The 26,652-nt window shown below is 39.5% G+C and overlaps 1 protein-coding gene across 3 annotated transcripts; it reads left to right on the forward strand.

The window, feature by feature from the left end:
• Window positions 1–465: 465 nt before the first annotated feature.
• On the forward strand, window positions 466–25,636 carry LOC127647288 (MHC class II regulatory factor RFX1-like). 3 transcript variants are annotated; one of them, XM_052131446.1, is made up of 18 exons: window positions 466–600; window positions 2,521–2,864; window positions 3,143–3,252; window positions 7,345–7,440; window positions 11,515–11,612; window positions 11,994–12,423; window positions 17,732–17,931; window positions 19,303–19,422; window positions 19,519–19,652; window positions 19,949–20,067; window positions 20,156–20,262; window positions 21,156–21,307; window positions 21,535–21,632; window positions 22,913–23,062; window positions 23,731–23,939; window positions 24,385–24,538; window positions 24,740–24,785; window positions 25,374–25,636. In XM_052131446.1, the coding sequence occupies exons 2-18, from the start codon at window positions 2,525–2,527 to the stop codon at window positions 25,532–25,534; spliced, it is 2,724 nt and encodes a 907-aa protein (XP_051987406.1). In that variant the 5' UTR covers window positions 466–600; window positions 2,521–2,524; the 3' UTR covers window positions 25,535–25,636. The 3 variants fall into 3 exon arrangements, with proteins under 3 accessions (XP_051987406.1, XP_051987407.1, XP_051987408.1); XM_052131447.1 differs by having other exon boundaries at window positions 11,994–12,372; XM_052131448.1 differs by having other exon boundaries at window positions 11,994–12,372; window positions 17,750–17,931.
• The last annotated feature ends 1,016 nt before the right edge of the window (window positions 25,637–26,652 follow it).

The following is a 26,652-nucleotide window of genomic DNA, read 5'->3' on the forward strand; positions in this document are numbered from 1 at the left end:
TTTAATCTCAGATTTTGTACTTAGTATTCCATAACTGACTTTTTATCTCATAGTATCTCATAGGGTAATGTTGAATTTTGATCTTATAATTATGATTATTATGACTGACCAAAGCAGAAATGGCATTTTTACTTAATATAACAGTTTAAATCTTTATTATATGCTTGACCTATTATGAGGGAGACGATTTATTAGATCAAGCGTGTTAACAGCTATTAACCTAGATTCAGATCAGCTTTCTATCCTTGAAGAAAACATCACCACTGATTTCTGATCAGTTTAAAGCACCACAATGCACGTCTGTGATCGACACGAATGTAGGGCGAATGAGGTGTCATAACTCACATTCGCTGCCCGGCTGCACCAATAGAACAAATCGGCGTTCTAGTTATTGTATATGGACCAATCAGAGATAACAAAGGGGGCGGGAACAAAGCGAGTGGGTAGCAACAGTTGCCGGGGTGAGGACGAAGCGCCATAGCCACGGTAGTCGTGGTGACAAGAACCCAGCAACGAGAATCAACAACAACAACAACCCGATTCATTGAATAAAGCGTATTAAATCAAAAGTACCGCTGGAAAAGTCACTCGGAATAAGAGGTGATTTCATTTTTTACATTTCATACCAAGTCATAGTATATTGAAAACAGAACAGGTGCGAGCACTGCTGGTATTTATTTGAGCGAATATCGATGTCCGATAACCATTAATAGTGACCGGGATTGCTTAGCAATCGAGACGCGCGCTAACCAGAGGGTTCTCGCGTACGTTTATCCGTTACCACAGGGCTCTCCGAAAGCTGCTCGTTGTTATGACGATATACTAGATAGGTTGTACAAAATGGCGGGTGTTGTTTGCAATAATACGTGAGTGTTCATAGATATCGCTGGATTGCCGCCCTGCCATAGCTGTCGGCTGGCGTTGCTATGGAGTCAGGTGTTATAAACGCGGTTGGCATAGTTACACCGACGACCACATTGACAAACCAGGATATGAAACATTTACTCTCACGATCTTATCAACCTTACAGAGCGCTGGTCATGATTATTGGATACGAATCACGTTGTAATAACGTAACGAAATGCCTCCTGCATGATGCAGAATAGAACATGGCACAATGCAAATAGTTGCATCAACCAGTATATTTGACTGCGCAGAAACTATGTCTAAACACATAAACGGCTTTTGTGCATGCTTTACCAGCATTCATTGTTTCTCTGTGAGTTTGTATAGCAATGAGGTTAAAATATTATATTTAATTACATGTATATTGATGTAGATGTTCAATGGGTGCCTATACTGTACATTTGGCAGGTCTATATAAGAATAGTGTTTCAACCTGACTGGTCCCTCACCTGTGATAAATCAATACATCCTCATCTATGTATAGGCGCTATCAATGAGACTGAGCCTTACTGCATGGAAGGCACCATATACATTTCATTTTTACCTTTTTTTGTTTCTAAGTCTCACTTTTTGTTCTTAACAATGGTGTGTGCCCTCATTCATTTGCAAGCAGTGATCAGGTTTCTGGTAATCGGACACCAAACACTGCCATATCCTTCCCTTCTGGACCTGCTGGCCAACAATGGTTGTAGTCTTTAGGGCTTTGCACTAATGGCATGGTTGTGCTAAGGCGGTACATAGTAAAAGTAATTAGTGATGTAATGAAAACCCAAATAATTATGTCAAACCTCCTACCCTAATATTAAACTTAGATGTGCATGATACCTCAAATTGTGTGTCTTGTTGAGTAGAGATGTGATACTACTTGTCTAAGCAATCAGATTTAAGATTTTAATTTAGTGGAAGAGAAAACGGCAACAAAATCCCATAGACTTTGATTAAAGGAGGGACCCAAGCCATATCTAGGGACCAGAATATCATAGAGATGTGGGGGTGGGCTCATTTGAGTTGGGCCAGTAAGCCATCACCAAAGTCAGTCCAATTGGCGGCCATCTTTAAAACGCTTTCGGGCAGCTATTTTCTATGCATACAAGCGGCATAAAAGTACAGCTCCTATCTACTTGAATGGGGAGAGGCTGAAATCTCCAAAACGGTTGGTCACGATTATGATCAAAGAACATATTTTAAATCAGCAGGTAAATATGTCAACAATGGTATCATAAAATGTGCTTCTTTAGCTCAGATCACGCTAAAAAATTACATTTTATTATGCTGCTCAAGCTACTGCGCATGCGCATTCACAAGCTGACTGACAGGCAATGACTGTATCTAAAATAAGATTGGCTGTTTTACCTGTACATCCGCCATATTGGACGTACCAGTTACTCATTTTAATACAAGTGGTCCAAATTGCGCTAAACAGTCTTTGGCTGTCAGCACATAGCAACACCCTAGCAACTACCCAAAACATAAAACACGTTTTGCATGGGGAAGCAAACTCACTTTCTGTAAAAAAATTATATATATATTTTTTTACAAATCTTGTTTGTCTTTCTGTTTTGTCATTGTTTTAATTATAATGTGAGCCTGTGATTATATTCTCATTGCACTCAGTCCAATGGCAACTCCAGCTTATGTGAGGGAGCTTCAACAGCCCTCCCAGCCTCAGAGGGGCGTTGTGACTTCAACAACAGTGCAGACTGCCACCGTGACGGCAGCTCCCCAACAGTTCCTGGCTGAACTTCAGACTACCGGGGCTACCGCCACAGCTACCCCGCCTGCCGGCCAGACCACGCCCCCTCCAGCACAAGCACAAAAGACCCAGGCAATTGTTCAGGCCCCGCCTGCTCCGGCCCAACCCACTCAGACCCAATATGTCACAGCTGAGATTCAGAACTCACCTACACAGTCCAGTAACGTCCAGAACACACCACAGTACATAGTTGTCACAGTTACAGGTGCGAGTAAACACTTTGTACACCCACAGTGTACCCTTATAATATTTATGCACTACCTGGTATTAGGGTGGCAAGTTTTGCACAGGCAAGATGCAAAAAGTGGCACTCGCATTTTCTTAAAAGTAATGTAAATCTATTTAATTCTACTTTTTACATTTATATTCATGTATATTGGGCAAGATTTGCATTTGTTAATCTAACTTTCAATAAAACCTCTTTTTGCATGTTATCACTTCTCTATTCTCAATCATTTTCTATCTTCTTCTCTTTTCCTGTAGAGGGTTCTCTTCATTCAAATGACTCTGTGTCTGACTCCAGTCCTCCTGCAGCTGTAGTCCAGACTGGAGTTCCCACACAGGTGGTGCAGCAGGTGCAGACCGCCCAACAGGTAACCCTAACCGTACACACCCAGACACCCGGTTAAAATATTGCTCAATCAGCTGCAATATCACCTGAACAACTGAACAAACACAACCTTGAATATTGCTGTAGTGGCACTCAAGCCTCAAACAAGAAAATTTATTGAAACATTTGATTATAAAGGCATATTTAAGCACTTCAAGCAAGACGCATTTTTCCATGTCTTTACAAAAAGTAAAGTTTTCGGGTTTTAATTAATCAAGGTCATAGATAAAAAAAGTATGGGAATGTCTAGATTCTAGAAGGATTAAAAGAGGTAATACATTTGAGGTTGACTGATATATATCAGTTATGGGTAAAAATCATACCATACCAATCAAAACCATAGTATGTATCTATCTATCCATCCATCCATCCATCCATCCATCCATCCATCCATCCATCCATACTATGGGGGGCCAAACAGGTAATCATTATTTAAACTCTGAATATATAAATGTAAATCCTGAATATAAATATATATCTGAATATACAGTATAGTTATAACTTTATGATCAGACATGATCATAGACAGATGTTCTTGAATAAAATGTGTAATTAAAAGCAGATCCTATATCTAAATAATTCAGTTTTGTACAATGATGACACAAATCAGTTATCCAGATTTATATTTTCTGCTTCAAAAAATTGAAGGCTCACTGAAACATGGATGGCAAAGGGTCCTTAGACTTTGGGGTCCTTAGAAACAATCTTTTGGATTGTTATAGATAGAACAATCTTTTGGATTGTTATAGATAGAACAATCTTTTGGATTGTTATAGATAGAACAATCTTTTGGCGTTTTGTTAGTAATGTTATACAATTACTGCTGTATAATGTGTAAAAAATAGATAAATAAATATATAGTGATAGGTCATGTCTCTCCTGTGTATCACATGCCGCTGCTAATATCTGAATAAAATCATCATTGATAAAAAATTCTACAAGCTCGACTGTCCACCAAACCACTGTGCCACTGGGGCATCCCAACACGTCCTCTGGCACCTGTGTACAATCTCTTTCACTTTTATCACTGAAAAGTGATAGATTAAATTTATCTTCTACAAAATATTTAAAGAAGTCTGCCATTTTTAACTGCCTGTGACTAAGAAACCCTTGGGCTTTCAAACCCTGGCCAGCAAGAAATGGATGAAACAGAATATATAATAATAATAATAAAAAAATAAAATAATGATAATTTAAAAACAAAATAAAAAAAAATGTGTTATATGTCAAAAGCTGACTGATTATGACAATCATAGTGTAAATCACATATTTATGTTTATGCATGTTAGCTTTTTTAGTCAGATATGAAAAATTAGAGCTTGTCTATCAACAAGCCTGATCACAAAGTGACTTACAAGTATACAGTATATTTGGATTTATATTTATATATTCGGACTTACAACTATATATTCAGATTTATATATATATATTTTTGCAACTTTATATTCAGGATTTACAAGTATATATCCGATTTATATATTGAGACTTACAACTATATATTCATATTTATATTTATATTGTCTGACTTACAACGCTATATTCAGGATATGTTTATAATGTATATAATGTTTGGCCCCCCCATAACATACTGTGTACTATATATATATATATATATATATATATATAAACTCAGCATAAACTCAGCAAAAAAGACAATCTTTTTAAATCAAGTGAATCCTCTCACTTTCAACTGCTTTTATTTTCAGCAAACTTAACATGTGTAGATATTTGTTGAACATAAAAAGATTAAACAACTAAAACATAAACTGAACAAGTTTCATAGACATGGAATAATGTGTCCCTGAACAAAGAGGGGTTTCAAATAAACAGTAAAAGTAACAGTCAGTATCTGGTAAGTTCACCAGCTGCATTAAGTACTGAACTGCACCAGATTTGCCAGTTCTCCATGCTGTGAGATGTTACCCACTCTTTCACCAAAGCACTTGCAAGTTCCGGACATTTCTGGGGGGAATGGCCCTAGCCCTCATCCTCTGATCCAACAGGTCCCAGACGTGCTCAATGGGATTGAGATCCGGGCTCTTCGCTGGCCATGGCAGAACACTGTCATTCCTGTCTTGCAGGAAATCATGCACAGAACGAGCAGTATGGCTGGTAGCATTGTCATGCTGGGGGTTCATGTCAGGATGAGCCTGCAGGAAGGGTACCACATGAGGAAGGAGGATGTCTTCCCTGTAACGCACAGCATTGAGATTGCCTGCAGTGACAAGCTCAGTCCGATGATGCTTTGACACACCGCCCCAGACCATGACGAACCGTCCACCTCCAAATCGATCCTGCTCTAGAGTACAGGCCTCGGTGTAACGCTCATTCCTTCGACGATAAACACAAGTCAGACTATCACCCCCTGGTGAGGCAATAAAGAGCGACTTGTCAGTCGTCAGTAAAGAGCACTTTTTGCCAGTCCTGTCTCGTCCAGCGAAGGTGGGTTTGTGCCCATAGGCGACGTTGTTACAGGTGATGTCTGGTAAGGACCTGCCTAACAACAGGCCTACAAGCCCTCAGTCCAGCCTCTCTCAGCCTATTGCGGACAGTCTGAGCACTGATGGAGGGATTGTGCATTCCTGGTGTAACTCGGGCAGTTGTTGTTTCTAACCTGTACTTGTCCCGCAGGTGTGATATTCGGATGTACCGATCCTGTGCAGGTGTTGTTACACGTGGTCTGCCACTGTGAGGACGATCAGCTGTCCTTCCTGTCTCCCTGTAGCGCTGTCTTATGCATCTCACAATATAGACATTGCAATTTATTGCCCTGGCCACATCTGGTATTTTACTCATTTTAGGTTCTTGTCCCCTCTGTGTCACAGAAAGGAAAGACTAAGAATATGGTTTAACATTCAATAAATCAATTTGAAAAACTAGAGGCCAATTAATCAGTTATCAGCCTTTTCCAACACCTTAGTTATTAGTATCTGCAAAATCTACCATCGGTCAACCTCAATTAAAAATGAATTAAAACCTTCAAATTAATGCATTTTATGGTTTTGGTAGGTTTCACCTGCCCTGTCATATAAAAATCCATAGATGTTTTTTGACTGTTACTCATATTGTATATTTTTAAATGCTGCATGGCCTAATTAAATTCAATTAGATTTCAGCAGATTTCATTGGAAGTGTTGTTTTATAAGACTGGATTTCTAAAGCCACAGATGGGGTATATTCTAAGGGAAAGGCTTTGCGTGCAGTTCTAAAACAATTGAGATATGGGACAGTGAATGATCTTGTGCTGTTGATAATGTGTGAGTCTACCATCAGAAAAACCCTAAACAATGCAAGCATTTAAATAGGAGGTTTCCACAAAGGAAACCACTTTCCAAGCTTTATAGTTTATAGTTTCACAATACATTTGGAATGTCCCAATGATAGATGAGACACATTTAGGTAAATATACTCAAAACCTTTTCTGCAGATCACCAACTGTCCATTCATCCATACAGGATGAACTGCACATACAAGTGGATTGGACCTCCTCATAACGATGAACATTGTTTACAGACATTTAATAGGCTTTTTTATTGGGTATATAGTCAAAAAGTAACAGACAATGTAAATTATGATGATCTTAAAGAAATATTATACCCAAATATAATTAAATTTATAATTTAATCACCTTCAACATGTCATTCCAAACCCATTTGACCTTCTTGTCTGGCGTGTCACATCTCGATACGGCAGGTTTGAATATTTCCCTGGTCACTATATGCATTCATTGTATGGAAAAGACCAGCATGAACATTCTTCGAAGTATTTTATTGTATTTGGTTTTCCATGAAATAAAGTCTTTTGAGTTTGCAATGTCATGAGGGTGAGTAAATGATTAAATAATTTGTATATTTGGGCGAATTATCCCCTTTAAGAAATCGTGTTTTGCTATGTGTTTGATAACCAGGTCAAAATTGAGTTTTCAATTCAATCTGTAATGTCCTTTATTCTATGGAGGTATTTCCACAAGTAAAAGCTTTAGAGATGTTCACAGGTGTGCAAAGAGTAAATAGATGGTGGTTTGCCTTTGTAGCCGTACCTAGTATTTTTCATTTCCCCTGTAATCTATTTACAGAGGTCAGTGGTTCAGGCCACATCTCAGGCAACAAAAACAGAGCCAAGCACCCAGCTGAATGTCACCAGCCTACAATCTGTGCACCTGACACAGGAGGTGAGCTTTCTCACACATACAAATGTTTGTTAATATGTGAGTAAAGATTACGGTTTACACCCGCACGCACTCAAATTGATGTCTGTGATATCCAAGTTCACATAGTCCCATCCGTGATCAGCATTCTCTTTCTGTAAAATGTATTTTATTGACTCAAGTTTCATATCGGAATGGTAATAATCATGTCTTGGGTCATTCCTGTTATACTTTTTTGTAATGTTTAAAAAGGGAAATTGCATGAGTCTATAACAGGTTATACTAAATTTTCAGAAATATGCTCCGGTGAAGCTCAGGCACTTAAAGTTTATTAATTATAACAATGGCTGTCAATCGATTTAATTTCTTCATCAAATTAATTACATGAAGCACTGATTAATTAAACACTGTTATCGCATATATCAATATTTGCAGAGAAAGGCTACCAAATAAAAATAAATAATTATATCTAAATGATTTGAAATATAATATATATTAAACGTAATAATTTAGGTAATTAAAATACATTACTGTGTCAAATGAGTAAAGCATTTATTACACAAAACAAAAAGTTGCTTTAGAAGGCAGTATATTGTTTTATTTCCATATAATTTAACATAAGCCTATCATTGTCCTTCAGTCCACAGCAATCCATTTTGCAATTGCACTCGTCCACCTGTCCGAGGTAGATTTATTATAAGGGCTTTTCTAAGGATGCATCTATGTGTGTATGTACGGTACACATTTTGGAATTCCTCACTTTCATTGCGTCACGTCATAAACACAGAGTTTTAATAAGCAGTGTTAAGTTCAATGTAGTTTTAAACACATCTCAAGAACCCTGAATTCAGAGCTGTGATCCATCCAGCTTGTTTGAATACAAGAACACGTCCTCATCTTGTGCTGTCTGCTCCCAGTAAGTGTGGTTTGTTGTCTGTACATCTTCATGTTGCCTGTTCAGCTGGAGTTGTGCTTACCGCCCTCTGCTGACTGGAGACTCATAAAAACATGATGGTAAACATTCCTTATTATGATCTGGGTGAAATGTGTTGGTGTTGGACAGAATGACCCAGGAGCAGAGGTAACAGTTCCAAAAATATTTATTAATAAATTCAGTAATGCGCCACCATGCAGAGTAAAGAGTAGGATGTTCGTCAGTGGAGTGTGTGCATCGTGGAAGTCAGGAGTAGCTTGGCAGAATCCTCCGTAGAAGCTTGGCAATGAGAGAGATGTCCAGCAGACAATGTGAGAACAGCAGAAGTGTAGATCCCCGGCATGCAGGCATAGTGCGGAATTCCTTTGTGGATTATCAGGCTGAATTTAGCGAAGACTGGAAGGAAAACCACAACCTGAACAACACGGGCAAACCAACAGAATGACAAGACAGGACCAGTTAGACAAGGAGAGCGAGGTTAGTGCTCAATTTAGCATAATAATCTGGAATAATCCCTTGAGATAAACATGACCACTCATCAGTGGAATGAGTGATGACGGACAGTGGTGTTCTGCTCAGGGTATGGGCATTGATAGGTTCATCCAGCCGAAACGTGAGAAGTCCATTTGGATGATAATTCATGGTCCATAAAATTATCCTCAGCGCCTCAGAGTCAATCAAAGCAGAAACAGGCTGAACTCAGCGAAGACTGGAAGGAAAACCACAAACATAGTATCAAGACAGTACCAGCTAGGAGAGTGAGGTTAGTACTCAATTTAGCATAATAATCTGGCAAAGAAATAGAAACATGAGGGCATATGTAGGGAGTGCAGTCAGGCTGGAACAGGTGTTGCTCGACAAGAAATCAGTGGCATGATCAGCGCAGCCCTGAGAACAATCAATCATGCCAGTCAGGCATGCCTGCAAAACACCAGGAAGAGAAAATGACAAAACAAACCTGCAGGTTTATCAGAACTGTGACACTGGGGACATGAGTAATTGTGTTTTTATACTTTTTGTTAAATTGACAGCCCCTATTATAACTTGTTTATTTACACATTGGCAAGAAAAATGAACAATGTCTAACTAGATGGATCCTAAAAGAATGAAATAAAGAACTAAAATTAGCCATTGAAATTAAACTTACATGAGGGTGTCAACTTGAAGTTAGTTTTGATGCTTTTTCAAACATCTTTCTAATTGTGAAGTATTTATACCACTTTTTTAAATATATTTGTTTAAACAGGATTGATTGTTTTTGAAGCAAGACAAACTCACTAATATCACAGAAAATCATAAAATCCACTGTTAATAATTACTGATGATTGTGATGTTTCCCAGCAAAATAATTTAACTTCCTGGAGCATGATTTAAGACAATATAAGGAACTGGCTTTTGTTAGTAAAGGGGATATTAACAAAAAATCAACAGTGACATTGAAGTTATTGGAACTGATTATCATTTAAAACAATATTCACTTAAATACATGCACTGTTTGAAACATTTCTGCTAGAGAAAGGAAAAAACTAAGAAACACCTGGAATATTTCTTAATAAATTGGCAGCTTTCAAGTTAGTGCATAGTACCTGGGGACATAGTGAAAATGGAAACGTCCGCTCAAACCAAAGTATTGAAGTTATGAAAAATTCACCCATATGTTCACTTAATTAGAAAACTAATAGGATTTCCATCTTTGAAAATTGTAAGTGTAACATGTGATGGAGAATTGAACATGTACTGCATAGTAGGAATGACCCTCATCTTGAATTCTAATCAGATAGACATGTAACCTTCTGATGATTGCTTTCAGAGCCCTTTTTGCAGACAGACAGGAAGTGAAGAGAGAGAGAGAGAATTGAAGCGACAGAGACAGATAGAAGAGTGGTTGGAGCATAGGGCAGCAGTAGCAGCTCTTCTAGAGAAACAGAATAACCCTTTCGGAGACAGTTTAGCGTATGCCTCTGTAAACAGAGGTTTGCTGGGCTATTCAGCCTCACCATCCTGTTTTTCCTCATCCCTGCCTCTCGCCTACTCACCTGCCACCTTCCCCTTACCAGTCATGTCGGTGGGTTGGGAGACGGATGGAGTCTCCTACAGCACTGTTCCTGTGACAGATATGCAGTCTTACCTCTTTGAGATGCCCTCTGTCCATAGCGTAGGTGACTTTAGTTAAAAGTGGGCGGAGTTCACTAAGAATGTCTTACCTGGTGATAGTTATTTATTTGCATCCTTTACTGGGAATGTACAGCATCATTCCACTAATAGAACCCAGGCACCTGAATCGGCTCTTGAAAATGCAGATGCTCTTGACTGTAAAGTGCATCTGAATGTATGCTCTCTTATATTGCTTTTCAAAAATATGTTTATAAAATAGTTAATGGAAAAAAATGCATTTCTGAAATGTGCCGCTTTTCTGTTGTTAATGAAAATTTGGTAAAAAAAAAATATATATATATATATATATATATATAATTGGACGAAAACTTGCCCCATCTATTTTTATTGAGGCACACCCAAAAGTAATTTCCTGGCTATGCCCTTGCACACAGAAATGATTTGCTTCTATGGCAATGCTCAGAATGCACAATGGATCCATTATTAATTTGCCTTTTATATGTTTTCGCGAAATGTTAAAGATCAAAGAAAATCGGACCATGTAACACTGGCTGTATAAAATGGCATAGCAAACAGAAATATGAGTACGCGACGTGTAACGGTTGAGGCCACTGTGATTTTGGTCATTTGTCATGGCAGTCAAGTTGGAGCTTTTGTAATTAAAAGTTGCAGATGGCAATGGGTAATTGTATTAATCTAGACATGACTTCCACTGAAAAAACAAAAACAACTTAATTTAAGTGCCTAGCGCAGCCTTAAATCAGCACATATACTGGCTGGTTAAGTTGGATTGTGGGTGGTTGGTGAATACGATGCAGGTTTTTATCCTGAAATACCAGGTACACATCTGTTTAGTGAATCCCCCCCAGTGTGTTGGTAAAGCAGTTTTCAGTTAGTAAAAGTGAGTTGATGATGTTAGATCATTTTAGTGTACTAAATGGTGTGACAGGCATGTTTATTTGTAAGAGACTTCATTACAGAAGTGTAGGCCGATATGTCGGAGTGTGTCTCATTTTGCGTATTGGTATGTGTGTGTGTATGTGGCACAGGTACAGCAGCAGCTCCAACAGGTCCCAGTCCAGCATGTGTATGCTAACCAGGTGCAGTATGTGGAAGGAGGAGACACAAACTACACCACCAGCACCATGTGGGTATTCATGGAAACAACCACTCAGACCCAGCTAATGTTGAGGACCAAGAACTAAGTTTTGGAAAATACCGGAACCAAACAGACTTTCGGTTCCAGTAATTGTTCTCGACTGTGCTTTCTTGCGCCGATAACAGGCTGCTGAGAGCAGTAAACCCAATAAAAATTGCATTTCTTATTTCCAGAGATTTCTATCTCAAAAGTACTAAATTACTAAAGTAATTAAAAAAAGTAAAAGTACTAAAGTACTGGAATTGTAAAGAGGAATTTGAATCTGAACCGGAATCGTTTAATTCCTTATGATTCCCAACCCTGGCATATGTGCTGTTGTTCAATGTCCTAACAATATTCAATGTCCTATCCCTTTTTATTTTCATACAGACGTTCCAGCAGTTTCTCCTACACAGACGCCCCTCTGTACACCCAAACCACTGCTGGACAGTACTACGAGACCACCCCTGCCTCTGGATCTGAGGCCACATCCCCCGGCACTCCCTTAACTGTCTCTGTGACCACTGGATCGCCCGGGGTGTCCATGTTTGTGGCGGGGGCGGGGCAGATTGTGGCCAATCCCACTTCAGCTGCTGGGGGCGGAGTCACAGCTGTAGTGGCAACCGCGGGGGCGGCGGCTAACGGTTCTGATTCTGGAGGGGAGGCTAACGGTAGCAGCGGGAGTTACGTGATTCAGGGCGGCTACATGCTTGCTGGCAGTGGAAACGGACATGGTTATACACACCCCACCCGCGCCTCTCCGTCCACCGTGAGTATAAACGAAGGCGAGGACAATAGCGTGCCGTCGGCAGACAAAAAGGTATGACGACAGCAGGGGCGGGGCTTAAAGAGGTAGGACACCCACAAATAAAAATTCTGCCATCATTTACCCACCCTTCTGTTCCAACCTCATATGAAAAATAAATTCATATGGGTTTGGAACAAGACACGGGTAAGTAAAGTAAATGACAGAATTTTCAGTTTTGGGGCGAACTATCGCTTTAATCGTCACTCATCGTCATTCACCAATCCCCACTTCCTGCCACGCAAACAAATTTTATGCATGGTTCATACGTCAGCGAGCACAGTTAAAGAGCAGGGTGACTCAGTTGTAGTCGTCGGTCACATTCAAATCTGATCTTCTTGGGGTATATTCCATTAACTAAGTGTGTCACACTTATCAGGTTGACTTTTGATATTTATGATGGCAGTTGGCCATGACGTGTAGTTTGTTGTCTTTCACTGTGCTGACGTGTTCATTGCAGAAAACATTGAATTTAGTCGTAACCATATTTTATATCATATTCATGATACATTAATGACCATTTTGTTAATATATGGAAATGCTCTTAAAATGTGGTGTATATTCCATTAAATAATTCTTGTAGTCAAGGATTGAGGCACCATATTTATTTAGCACTTCATTACTCGTATTGTATGCCACGGCACGCAGAAAGTTTTTTTGGGAGGCATGAACATGTTTCCATAACATTCACAGTGTAACAAAATGTTGCCATTTGCTACAAATTTGGGGACATTGTGTTTTAAGAAAGTCAGCATGAAATCAGAATTGACCCTATTTAATTTCTTAAAGGAAAAGGAATGTTCCGGGTTAAAAAAAACAACAACATCTTTTTAACCCAACCCATGTTTTTTTTTAACAGTGAGGCACTCAATGGAAGTGAATAGTGCCAGTCGTAAACATTAAAATACATTGTGACGAGGAGGAGGGCGGGGCTGTGCCATGACTATGCACGCCAGTCTGGCTAATCAGCCGAGGAGAGGGATAAATGCAGCCGGATGTGGCAGTTCGGGAGAGAGAGAGCCACACATAGCTGCCGTGTGTGTTTTTGTGTTTGTGTTTTCATTAAAATATTACTTTGATGCTTGGTCCGGTTCCCGCCTCCTCCTTGCCCATCCTTTACCTTGTTGCATTGGTCCGAAACCCGGTAGGTAGGAGGGATGCACTGGAGTCGTGGAGTCCTCTCCACTGCTGTCCGCCCAAAGGAGCAGCTGTGGCCATCCGCCGGGGGACGGAGGAGTCACTGCCGGTTGCCTGGACACAGAGGAAAGGCCGCCATCCGCGAGGGGAGGAGGGGCTTGCTGCCGGCCACCTGGAGTGGTGGAGCCACTGCCAGGGGCAGAGGGGCTCGTTGGAGGACTCGCTCCTGTCTGCCAGGGGAGGAGCGACTGTTGTCCGCCAGAGGGTGGAGTGGTCGAGGACCAGGCGACGGCATGTCTGAGAATTCTCTCGCTCTCTCTCTCACTGTCGCCCCGCCTTGCCCTTTCCCTCTCCTCTTTTTGATTAATTTAATCCAAGAGTGACAGTGTCCAATAACAAGACTGTTACTGAGATTAAGTGAGTAGAATTCAGCTGGTCATGTGATTCTAAAATGGCAGCCCCCATGAGGGCGCCCCTGCCCCATGTAGAATGAAACGGCTTTTATAAGGTGACTGATATGACTTATGAGTCATGATTTTACACATATTTTTTTAAATGACAATTTCTTTAGCAGTTTTATTGTTTTTTAAGGATCCCCATTAGCGGATGCCATGGCAGTCAGCTAATCTTCCTGGTGTTCAAACATGACATACTGCACATAACTTACACAGCAGTAAAACTTTTTAATGGGGATAAATTTAACTGAGTGCACCTTTAACTAAGATAAATAAATGCGGTAAAAGTATTCTTCCTTGTTAGTTCATGTTAACTAAAATTGTTAGCTAATGTTAACAAATGGAACCTTAATACAAAGTGTTACCCAAATATCCATAGTGAATGTACATATCTCATGTACAGATAGTGGCTGTCCAGACATAATATTTCCTTCTGCTAAAAAAGCTAGACAACAAATAGAACAGGACATATGTGTTACAGGCATTTTAAAAGTTGTCTTTCTTTTTAACCTTACACTCCTAAAAAATGTCATGTGGTGCTCCTGCATGAGTCGCTGAGAAAACAGTAAGATCCAGCTCTACAATCAAAGACATCCATCTAGTTAACATAGAAAAATAACTGAAAAACAGCACAGACTGATTTTAAAAATATGTTTTGTGTGAATGGCCCCTAAAACTTGCTCGCAAATCATAGTGTTGATGCCTGATTTGTGAGAGAATCGTTCTTTTGGGTCAATAATGGATCAAAACGGCCCACAAATTCATTAGTGAATTGATCTGAATCAAAATGGTTTTTAAAAATCAGTTTTCAGTAATCACAAATGCCTGGAAAGTTGGAAATATAGAAAAGTCAAAAAGGATTGAAACTGTAATGATAACTTGGGTTATTAACCTTATCTGTGTTAAGTTATATCCAATATTACAACTTTGCTGTCATGATGACATTTCCACCATTTTATCTCATGTTAACACACAATACAATAATGTTTTTGTCTTGTTGCTATACTTTTAAATCCCTGTGTATTTGAATGTTTATGGACTGGCCCCATTCACTTCCATTTTAAATGCCTTACTGTAACCCAGATTTAATTTATTTATTTTTATATTATAAACCAGGGATGAGTCGAAATTATTTTCTTTGGTTATCAACATTATCGCACTAATGTGTTCTATTGAGCTTAACTTGTATTGAACCCGGAATATTCCTTTAACTTGTACGGAACCCGGAACATTCCTTTTAATGCATGTTACTGGTCATATTGTGCACGATTCATCAGTCCACATTATTCCAAAGACATTCTGGTATTGAATGCCCACTTTTCAAAATCAAATCTACAGTGGGTACGGAAAGTATTCAGACCCCCTTACATTTTTCACTCTTTGTTATATTGCAGCCATTTGCTAAAATCATTTAAGTTCATTTTTTTTCCTCATTATTGTACACACAGCACCCCATATTGACAGAAAAACACAGAATTGTTGACATTTTTGCACATTTATTAAAAAAGAAAAACTGAAATATCACATGGTCCTAAGTATTCAGACCCTTTGTTCAGTATTTAGTAGAAGCACCCTTTTGATCTAATACAGCCATGAGTCTTTTTGGGAAAGATGCAACAAGTTTTTCACATCTGGATTTGGGTATCCTCTGCCATTCCTCTTTGCAGATCCTCTCCAGTTCTGTCAGGTTGGATGGTAAACGTTGGTGGACAGCCATTTTCAGGTCTCTCCAGAGATGCTCAATTGGGTTTAAGTCAGGGCTCTGGCTGGGCCATTCAAGAACAGTCACGGAGTTGTTGTGAAGCCACTCCTTCGTTATTTTAGTGGTGTGCTTAGGGTCACTGTCTTGTTGGAAGGTGAACCTTCGGCCCAGTCTGAGGTCCAGAGCACTCTGGAGAAGGTTTTTGTACAGGATATCCCTGTACTTGGCCGCATTCATCTTTCCCTCGATTGCAACCAGTCATACTGTCCCTGCAGCTGAAAAACACCCCCACAGCATGATGCTGCCACCACAATGCTTCACTGTTGAGACTGTATTGGACAGGTGATGAGCAGTGCCTGGTTTTCTCCACACATACCGCTTAGAATTAAGGCCAAAAAGTTCTATCTTGGTCTCATCAGACCAGAGAATCTTATTTATCACCATCTTGGAGTCCTTCAGGTGTTCTTTCATGTGTCTTGCACTGAGGAGAGGCTTCCGTCGGGCCACTCTGCCATAAAGCCCCGACTGGTGGATGGCTGCAGTGATGGTTGACTTACTACAACTTTCTCCCATCTCCCGACTGCATCTCTGGAGCTCAGCCACAGTGATCTTTGGGTTCTTCTTTACCTCTCTCACCAAGGCTCTTCTCCCCGATAGCTCAGTTTGGCCGGACGGCCAGCTCTAGGAAGGGTTCTGGTCAGTCCCAAACGTCTTCCATTTAAGGATTATGGAGGCCAATGTGCTCTTATGAACCTTAAGGGCAGCAGAAATTTTTTGTAACCTTGGCCAGATCTGTGCCTTGCCACAATTCTGTCTCTGAGCTCTTCAGGCAGTTCCTTTGACCTCATGATTCTCATTTGCTCTGACATGCACTGTGAGCTGTAAGGTCTTATATAGACAGGTGTGTGGCTTTCCTAATCAAGTCCAATCAGTATAATCAAACACAGCTGGACTCAATTGAAGGTGTAAAACCATCTCAAGGATGATCAGAAGAAATGGACAGCACCTGAGTTAAATATATGAGTGTCACAGCAAAGGGTCTGAATACTTAGGACCATGTGATATTTCAGTTTTTCTTTTTTAATAAATGTGCAAAAATGTCAACAATTCTGTGTTTTTCTGTCAATATGGGGTGCTGTGTGTACAATAATGAGGAAAAAAAATGAACTTAAATGATTTTAGCAAATGGCTGAAATATAACAAAGAGTGAAAAATTTAAGGGGGTCTGAATACTTTCCGTACCCACTGTATACGTTATAGACTAAATGAAGTTCCGCCCAACATTGTGTTCTCAAATAATGTATTTAACCCTAAAATACTTAACATTACAGAAGTAAAACAGGTTGCAAATGGCATTTTACGATGACCTTAAATAATGTACACTTTTCATGACAGCATATTTAAAATAGATATACATGCTAGTGGTCAACCGATAGTGGATTTTGCAGATACCGATAACTAAGGTGTTGGAAAAGGCAGATAACCAATTAATCTGCCAATAGTTTCGAAAACATTTTTATGTTTCTCCTAACTATGAAGGGAACAGACATAGAGGCTACAAGAGTCCAAAATTAATAAAATCCCAGATGCAGTTTATTTTGCAACCAGAATCCCAAAAATAAAGATTTGGTGCGCAACATGGGACTTTTAACTATAAACAAGCCCGAAATACATTTAGAAGGTGTCAAGACATTGATTGGTTTTATTTCACCTCTAGAGGCTGCTGTTATACTGTAATACCAAGCCGTTCCTCCAGAGGTGGAACTTAGAGGAATAATAATAATACAAAAAGAATGGCATCTATCGCCGTAGATTTTTGCTTATAACTGATAGTTCCAAAAAGCAATTATCGGCACATAATAATCGGTATAACTGATATATCAGTCTACTGCTAATCCATGCAGAGTGTCTGCATGCGAACATCAACACATATTTTTGAATTTAGGCGTTTGCGTGTTTCTTAGGATATCCCTTAGCCTGGGCTCTGTCTGAGTGTGTGTGTGGCTATGTGTGTGTCTTATCCCTGCAGCTGTCCTCTGGCCCTCAGGTGCAGTGGTTATTGGATAACTATGAGACCGCAGAAGGGGTGAGTTTGCCCCGATCCACACTCTACTGCCACTACCTGCTGCACTGTCAGGAACAGAAACTAGAGCCCGTGAACGCAGCGTCCTTCGGGAAACTCATCCGCTCGGTGTTCATGGGGCTGAGGACCAGGCGCTTGGGCACAAGGTGAGAGAAAGTACAAGGTTACATGAGAATATAATCTAAACAGTAGCATTTGATTCATCATGTCAGATGATGAATCAAATGATGGTGCTGTGGTTCTAAATAAAGATTCAGCTCTCTGTGTTCATGGTGTTGGGGTCCAGACAGCAGATGTTTCTGAAACATAGGATGGCAGGGGAAGGGTTAGATTAATTCATGTTTATGAGTAAAGCACTTCCTGATTTGTTAGGGTTAGGGTTGGGTTATAGTTTCTCTGACCAATCAGGAATCAATTTCCTCATGAATATTGATTATTCTTCCCCTGCCATCCTATTTTTCGGCTTACTTATTGTTGTCTCTGCATATTAAACTGGGACACTTCATTAAAGGTGCACTCAGTATTTTTTTAATATATGATCTTGGACTTACACTGACACCTAAGGGCCTGGATGCAGCATCATTCAAACACAGTGGTTTTTAGTTAAAGATGTAATTGTAGAAATTCACTATTTACAGTTAGCTATGACTAATTTAAAGGTGCTGTAAGTGATTTCTTTCATGGAAAAGTATACATAAATACTCTTACACCCTTAAAGATATTAATGAAATACGTGTCCTGAGATATCTCACTGATCTCTTTGACTTTGCAAACAGCAAACAAAAATGTGTTGCTTTTCACCTGTCAATCATTTTGCTTGTTCTCATAGTGTTGCATATGAAGCGGATCATTGAGGCTATGATTCATGTTTGTCAGTTGAGGGCGCTATTGTGCCACTGTTGAATCTGACAGCCACAGGAACAAATAATGCTGCTCTTTTGCTCGGTTTTTGTCTCAAAATTATCTTTGGAGGGTGGGGTTTGGAATGAGGGGGCGTGGCTAATTCAACGGCTCAGTCACTTGAAATCTTCAGAATGCTAATATCGCTTACAGCATCTTTAACCCATTAGTTAATGTATCCAATAACAAGGCGATTAAGGAGATTAAGCAAGTACTATTCGGCTGGTCTTGTGATCCTAACATAGCAGTCCCCATGAGGGGACCTTCTCCATGTAGAATAAAACAGCTTTTATAAGGTTACTGATATGACTAATATCTCCATCTCTTGTGAGTGGTCTTGATTTTATACATACGTTTCACAATTTCAATTAATTTCTTTAGGAGTAAAACGCTTTTAATGAGCCAAAAAATTACTGAGTGAACCTTTAAATACTGTTATCACTATTGACTGTAGATGAGGTTACACAGATTGTGTAAAATTTTTCACTGATAATAATCGCACTTCACTGTTTCACTCCCAAACAAAATACATACACACACAAATCATGGTTACAAGCCTCCATGACCTTCTAGTCCAGGTCACCAGGTGCACTTAAGCTTTGGTGTGTTTGTTGCAGAGGGAATTCCAAATATCACTATTATGGACTGCGGATCAAAGCCAACTCATCTCTGCTCAGACTGATGGAGGACCAGCAACACCTGGCCATGAGACAGCAGCCCTTCTCCCAGAAACAGAGGTGGACACACCTGCTCTCTTCTTTAACTCTCCATCACTCTGGTTCCTGCATGTCTCAGTCCGGCTGATTCTCCTCTCTGATTCTGTATCCCTGCAGGTTGAAGCCGGTACAGAAAGTGGAGGGAATCACTAACAGTATGTCATCCGGATCTGGACAGCAACAGCAGCAGCAGCAGAGTTCAGGTCTGTCGGACATCAGCACACAGGTGCAGCAGTACCAGCAGTTTTTGGGTGAGTCATGACATCATCACTGGCCGTTTGATTTTCGATACAGAACATTCTATCAATGTAAGTCAATGAGAGATTTTAAGCGATGTTCTGGGTTCAATGCAAGATGAGTTCAATCAATCATTTTTGTGGTAATCAACATTATACCACAAACGTTGTTGTTTCAGCATAACTTGAATTGAGCATTCCTTTAATTTCTTTTTGAAGTATGCTGTTAAGAAAAAGATAAATACAAATTTAAAGAAAAGGAATAATAACAACAAATCATTATATCATTGCTATTATGATTTGATGTTTAGATGCGTCCCGGGCCCTTCCAGAGTTCCCTGATGTTGACCTACAGGGTAAAGCGTTGCCAGAGGGCACTGAGCTGGAACATCTTAAGAGCTTTCAGATGCTCTACAGAGAACACTGCGAGGTGAGACTTCTCTGTTTGAATGCTTCTCTGTAATGACTACTCAGTTGCAGGGATTTTTATTGATGTCGATGTTATTTTATTTCTTCAGGCCATTCTGGATGTGATGGTCAATCTGCAGTTCCCTTTGGTGGAAACGCTCTGGAAAACATTTTGGAGGTTCAGTGAAAGTCAGGCAGGAGATGCAGCATTATCTGTGTAAGTGTGTTCCCAACATGTCCAAAACTTTGAAACTGACACTTCATGTCAAGTCATACATTTTTGTGGCTGACTTGAATTTGACTTAGAAGGTGGACTTTGGTTTGACAGTGTCAAGTTATACAATCACAGAATGATAGTTTAAAGTCCCACCTAGGGATGATCATTTAAAGGAATAGTTCACCCAAAAATGAAATCTCTCTTCATTTATTCACCCTCATGCCATCCCAGATGTGTATGACTTTTTATCTTCAGCAGAACATAAACAAAGGTTTTTAGAAGAATATTTCAGCTCTGTAGGTCCATACAATGCAAGTGAATGGTGATCAGACCTTTGTAGCTCCAAAAATCACACAAAGGAAACATAAAAGTAATCCATATGACTCCAGTGTTTAAATCCATGTCTTCAGAAGCAACATAATAGGTTTAGTTGAGAAACAGAACATAATTCGTGTGTTCATAATAAAGTGAATCTAAACAGGCACCACATGTGACTTTCAGATGTAAAAGTGAAAGTGGAGATTTAGAGAAGAAAAGGACTTAAATTAGGATCTGTTTCTCAGCCTATTTTCTTTGCTTCTGAAGACATGGATTTAACCACTTGAGTCTGCCTTTATTTGATTTTTGGACCAAAGGTCTGGTCACCATTCAACTGCATTGGTGTGGACCTACAGAGCTGAGATATTCTTCTAAAAAATCTTCATTTGTGTTCTGATGAAGAAAGAAAGTCATACATATCTGGGATGGCTTGAGGGTGAGTCATTTATGTAAGAATTTCCATTATTGACTGAACTATCCCTTTAAAATCATGATCGCCAAGGCTAGTAATTTCATGAACAATACAGTAATAAACATTTTATTCATACTTGACCTGATACCTTTTAATATCTTAGACATGATGAGTCAGAGAAGCGACTGCCCAAGTCATGTTTAGTGCTGCTGTGTAAATATGATCCAGTGCTTCGCTGGAGCCGTGACTGCGACAACACACTATACCAGGGCCTTGTGGAGATGCTCATCCCAGATGTTCTGAGACCCATTCCCAGTGAGTTGCGCAAATGCTTTCTTTGCATATCAGTATTCAGCACCGTATGTGCTGGAACTTGGAGATCCATCAGGTGAATTTCATTTTACCAGCAGTGGCCCATTTTCACCTCCTTCTTTCCAAATTGGTGATGACAAAGTGTCAATCGTCACACAAAATCCAGAACCACATTACATAACACAGCAGCACATTGAGCATAATATACAGTATCTCAATTCTTTGTTCAGGTGCCTTAACACAAGCCATCCGAAACTTTGCCAAGAGTCTGGAGAGTTGGTTGACTAACGCCATGATGAACATTCCTGAAGAGATGGTTCGTGTCAAGGTCAGTGATCTCAAGTTATTATCATTTGTTTGTGTGTATGTGTGCATTTATGAATTTGCAATGTGTGCCTTTTTATTTAAATTCATCAGGTTTAGAAATCAGCCAAAGTTTTGCCATTTTGAGTTTATCAGCATTGCAGATAACGGCGTCCGCTTTGCTGATTAAAGTATTAATCTCCTAAACCTCCACCTTGTCTCAGTTCCAAAATCTACTGACCATCTTGTCAGTGGTTACAAACTGTATATAATGTTATGCAAAATAAGTGTTACATTTAATGTAAGCCATTCTCATTTGTCTCGTTTGCCATCATTAAGTTTAATTATTTATAATACTGTATATTGGCATCAACATCAGACAATGAAAACCAACACTCATTTGTGAGTGTCACACCACGCTTGAAAGGCATGGTCAGAGATGCATTACTAAACCATGGTTGCGTCTAGTTTTGAAAGTCAGAGATGACTTCAAATAAAGTGTTTGAAGTCCATTAAAACTTTCCCTAATGACTTTCACATAGGTAAATGCAAAATCACAATGCAAATGTTAAAGGGATAGTTCATCCAAAAATGAAAATTGTCTCATCATTTAGTCACCCGCATGTCATCCCAGATGTATGACTTTCTTCTTCCGCAGAACACAAACTAAGATTTTAAGGATACATCAGCTCTATAGGTCCATACAATGCAAGTCAACAGGGTCCTTTTTTACTATAAATTCTCCTCCCTGCCAGTTGGTGGCGATATGTACAAAGTATGCAAATTGCCAAAAACAAAAGAATAAGAACTCTTAAAAGAGAAGAGTGTTTAGGAGGGATGTTTGAAAGTGGAGATTTAAAGTAAAAAAGGATTTAAATATTGGTCAGTTTCTTACCCACACCTGCCATATCACTTCTGAAGACATGGATTAAACCACTAGATTCATATGGATTACTTTTATACTGTCTTTGTGCTTTCTTGGAGCTTCACAGTTTTAGACCCTGTTGACTTGCATTGTATAGACCTACAGAGCTGAGAATTGATGTGAGAATTAATGCACCATAGCATGAGGGTGAGTATATGATGAGATCATTTTAATATTAGGGTGAACTATCCCTTTAAGAATGCTCCTTTATCATGTTTTTAAATTATTATCTGACTGTGATTTTTTTTTTATGGAACTTTCCCTAGTTAACATCACATAAATCCTTTTGCTATATAAACCGTAAATACCCACCAAAAAAAAAGCTTTCATTTATGCCTTTCTTGCTCCTTTCTTTATGAATTGGCCCATTGTCTGTTTAGGTGACGTCTGCGAGCGCATTTGCTCAGACCCTGCGCAGATACACCTCTCTAAACCACCTGGCCCAGGCTGCTCGTGCCGTCCTACAAAACACTGCACAGATCAACCAGATGCTCAGTGACCTCAACAGAGTGGACTTTGCCAACGTGCAGGTGTGTGCACCTGTTCAGATCCCATGTCTAGTCAGATTTGAAGCTGAATGCTGCATTTACATGAGTCGAATTAGAGCTTTCTGTCACCATCTGAGAGGAACTGTTTTTGGCATGTATATGTGGGTGTGGGTGGGTGTTTGTGGTCTGTCTGTCTGTCAGGGAAAGGAAAATCAAGTGAATGTTTAGCATTACAAATGATTTGTGTCTTGAACGTGATTGCACAGCAGGGGCAACTTCGTTGTCATTTAGCATTTAGGATTTTAATCAGAGTAACATACGGTACACTTATTAAAGGGACAGTCCCTTTGTGTCTTGCTATATAGATGGATCATGGATTCCCCCAGGCAGGCTCGAACCTACAACCTTAAGGCAAAATCACATTCATTGTGACTCATACTGGGCAAACCCCAAAGTATTACGTATCCTGCACCGTTTGTGCTACCGACATGAATGATAACTCAATTCAAGCAATTTTTTTGAGGTGTAATATCATCTTTTATGATTTTTGCCTGAGTACGATAAAATGGGCAGGAAAAACTTCCATAGATTGAAGGAGGGATCCTACCCAAATATAGGAACCTGAAGATGGTAGAGACTTGAGGGTGGGCTCTTTTGACTCTGGCCAGTTAGGTTGGGTTCTTGAGTCTCTTTTTCCTCTCTCTCTGTAGGAACAGGCCTCATGGGTGTGCCGATGTGAAGATCGGGTGGTGCAGCGGTTGGAGCAGGACTTTAAACTGACTCTCCAGCAACAGAACTCTCTGGAACAGTGGGCCGCCTGGCTGGATGGTGTGGTCTCACAGGTCTTAAAGCCGTACCAGTCCAGTTCTGCCTTCCCTAAAGCAGCTAAACTCTTCCTGCTGAAGTGGAGCTTTTACAGGTGATGTTCAAAACGGTAAACCAATGTTGGACGCCTTGCTTCAAGTGCATTAAGTGACTGTCTCTCAAACAAACCACACAAATAGCACTCTTCTTGTTCCCCCTAATGTTTTCAGCACTGAATAAAATAATCAACATTGCATACACGTTGGACAATTTTCATTTGCGATGCATGAAATTCTCTCATTAAAATTTGGCTAAAACAAGGTGTCTCAGAAGCCAGCAATAATTTTGCAGCCTACATGTTTGGAACAGCACTTGTGTCCTCAGTGTGACTATGATGTATGCTTAAAAATGTTGCCTAGGTAGGCAGCTAACTAGGTTTTGGAACAGAGCAATAATCTCAGTTGGAGACACTTATTGAAATGCTAACTTTTTGTTGTTCTTGTTGTGTTACCTACCTAACGTCTCACTCTACCTGTATCTCTCTCCCATTCTTTCTTTAGTTCAATGGTGATCAGAGATCTGACTCTGCGCAGTGCAGCCAGCTTTGGCTCTTTTCACCTCATCCGTCTGCTCTATGATGAATACATGTATTACCTGATAGAACACAGAGTCGCACAGGCCAAGGGTGAAACGCCAATCGCTGTCATGGGAGAGGTACAAACACACTCAAAGACAGAAATACTTGCATAATCTCAGACATACTTCTCATTTCACTGAGTATTACAAAACAAAAGTGTGCCAAAGGCGCTTAGAACAGGATGTTAATTTGAGGAACTGAATGAAACACTATTAATAAATAAAGTATGAATGTAGTTTCTTAAATTTGGTCATTCTAAGTTTTGCTCTTTATTGAAGTTTGCAAGTCTTGGTCGAAGTTTGAATCCACTGGATCCTGATAAAGGTTAGCTGCTTCACACACAAACACAAAACCATAAACACTTTTACCTCTACAAGCAAACATACTGTGTGTACCTGTTGAAGTTTTCACCGTGCTGAAATTTAAGAATTTATTTATTTATTAGTAGTTCTGGCAAATGTAAGCATCACTATTGTGGTCTGTTATTCTACAGACATGGTTTAGGCTTTTATCAAAATCCCTTGAGATTTACAGTTTTCCCGTAGCGGCCAATCAACAGTCTCCAAAATCCCGCACACATTGATGGAATGTTTAACTGTTTGCAAATTCAAACTCCAACTATTAAAAAATTCAAATGTAAACAAACACAGCCAATACCTTTAATTTGCTTTAATGTTACTCTCTCTGGTTTTCTTTCTTTCTTTCTTTCTTTCTTTCTTTCTTTCTAGATCAATCTATAGATCTATCTATCTAATAAAATCCCATAGACTTAAATTGAAGGCAGTGTTCTTAGCATACAGTAGTGGCAGCAACTTTTGCATAAGCAAACACCACTCACATTTTCTTCAGAAAATATAAAAATGCAGTTGTTGCTACATGTTTGTTTAATCCTCCTGTTTTTGTGTATCTCAGAAGAGGAAGAGGAGGAAGAAGAAGAGAGTGAGGATGAGTGTCAAGAGTTATCTCTGCAGTCTGATGGGGGCACTATTGGTGACGAATCTCTGGAACCCCCTGCCAAACTGGCGCGAACCGATCAAAGGGTGCTGTTCAGCACAGGAACAATGGAGAACTGAGAACTTAAATACACACATGCTTACACACACACACACACACACACACACACACACACACACACACACACACACACACACACACACACACACACACACACACACCAACCACTTATTTACATACAAACACTCCCTGCACAATAATCACCCATCATTTGTGCACTTAAAAACAACACATGCATCTATAAAGAATAAATGCTGCAACTTACACATTTACACAACAGTTTGGATGTCGTACATACATTTCCTGCCTGTCTCGAACACATGCATTTACACAAACTTCACTGTAACAGAGGCACGGATGAAGCTGCCCCTTGTTTGGAGACTCACACACTCATAACATGAACACAGTCACCTGCAACTGCATCATATCGAGATCTTAGGGTCAGGAGGACTAAACTTAATCAGTTCTCCCATAGTGTATTTGTGTGTGAGTATCTATCACTGAAAATAGCTCGAATAAAAATCTGATTCTGATAGCTGCATAGGAGTGTAGATTTTAACTCTGATTGGCTACTGATTCACTACATAAAGTATATATATATAAATATATTTAATCAGTATTTTGGCTTGTTTTCCAGTAATAATAGCAAAACATCCTTAAAACAAGTTAAATTTACTTGAGAATTAAAATAGTGACTTGTTTACATATAATATATCTTGAATTAAAGGGATAGTTCACCCCCCCAAAAATATACAAATTCTGGGTAAGAAATGACTTTTTGGGTAATCTATACCTTTAAGTTCAGTTTACTTACCCCATTGGCACAGTTTTTCTTTCTTTCATGTTTTAAGCATAAACCTCACTAAATTCTATCAAGTTTTATACTTAAAACATGAAAAACGATTTGCCAATAAGGTTCACAAAAGAAACTTAATTCAAGACATATTCTCTATAAATGAACTCGTAATATCGTACACAATTTAGCTTCTCGTGTAAATGTATGGTATCACCTGAAAACAAAAGACAAAAATACTGATTAAGAAAATGCATGATCTTTTCTGAAATTGGCGGTCAAATTCCAGCAGCCTATCAGGACGAGAGTAAACGTGTAGGGAGATTTCAATTGACTGTAAGTGTGCGTTTGTGTGTTGACATACATTTTCTGCCTATCCGTGTG

The sequence above is a fragment of the Xyrauchen texanus genome, chromosome 8 (assembly GCF_025860055.1).
Source record: "Xyrauchen texanus isolate HMW12.3.18 chromosome 8, RBS_HiC_50CHRs, whole genome shotgun sequence".
Taxonomy (NCBI): Eukaryota; Metazoa; Chordata; class Actinopteri; order Cypriniformes; family Catostomidae; genus Xyrauchen; species Xyrauchen texanus.

What these genes read in the sequence shown, in the direction of transcription:
- LOC127647288 (XM_052131446.1), top strand. Translation starts at nt 2,525, where the DNA reads ATGGCAACTCCAGCTTATGTGAGGGAGCTTCAACAGCCCTCCCAGCCT. An exon ending in CATAGTTGTCACAGTTACAG is followed by an intron (nt 2,865 to 3,142) that starts GTGCGAGTAAAC and finishes CTTTTCCTGTAG; the next exon opens with AGGGTTCTCTTCATTCAAAT. An exon ending in AAGAGATGGTTCGTGTCAAG is followed by an intron (nt 21,633 to 22,912) that starts GTCAGTGATCTC and finishes TTGTCTGTTTAG; the next exon opens with GTGACGTCTGCGAGCGCATT.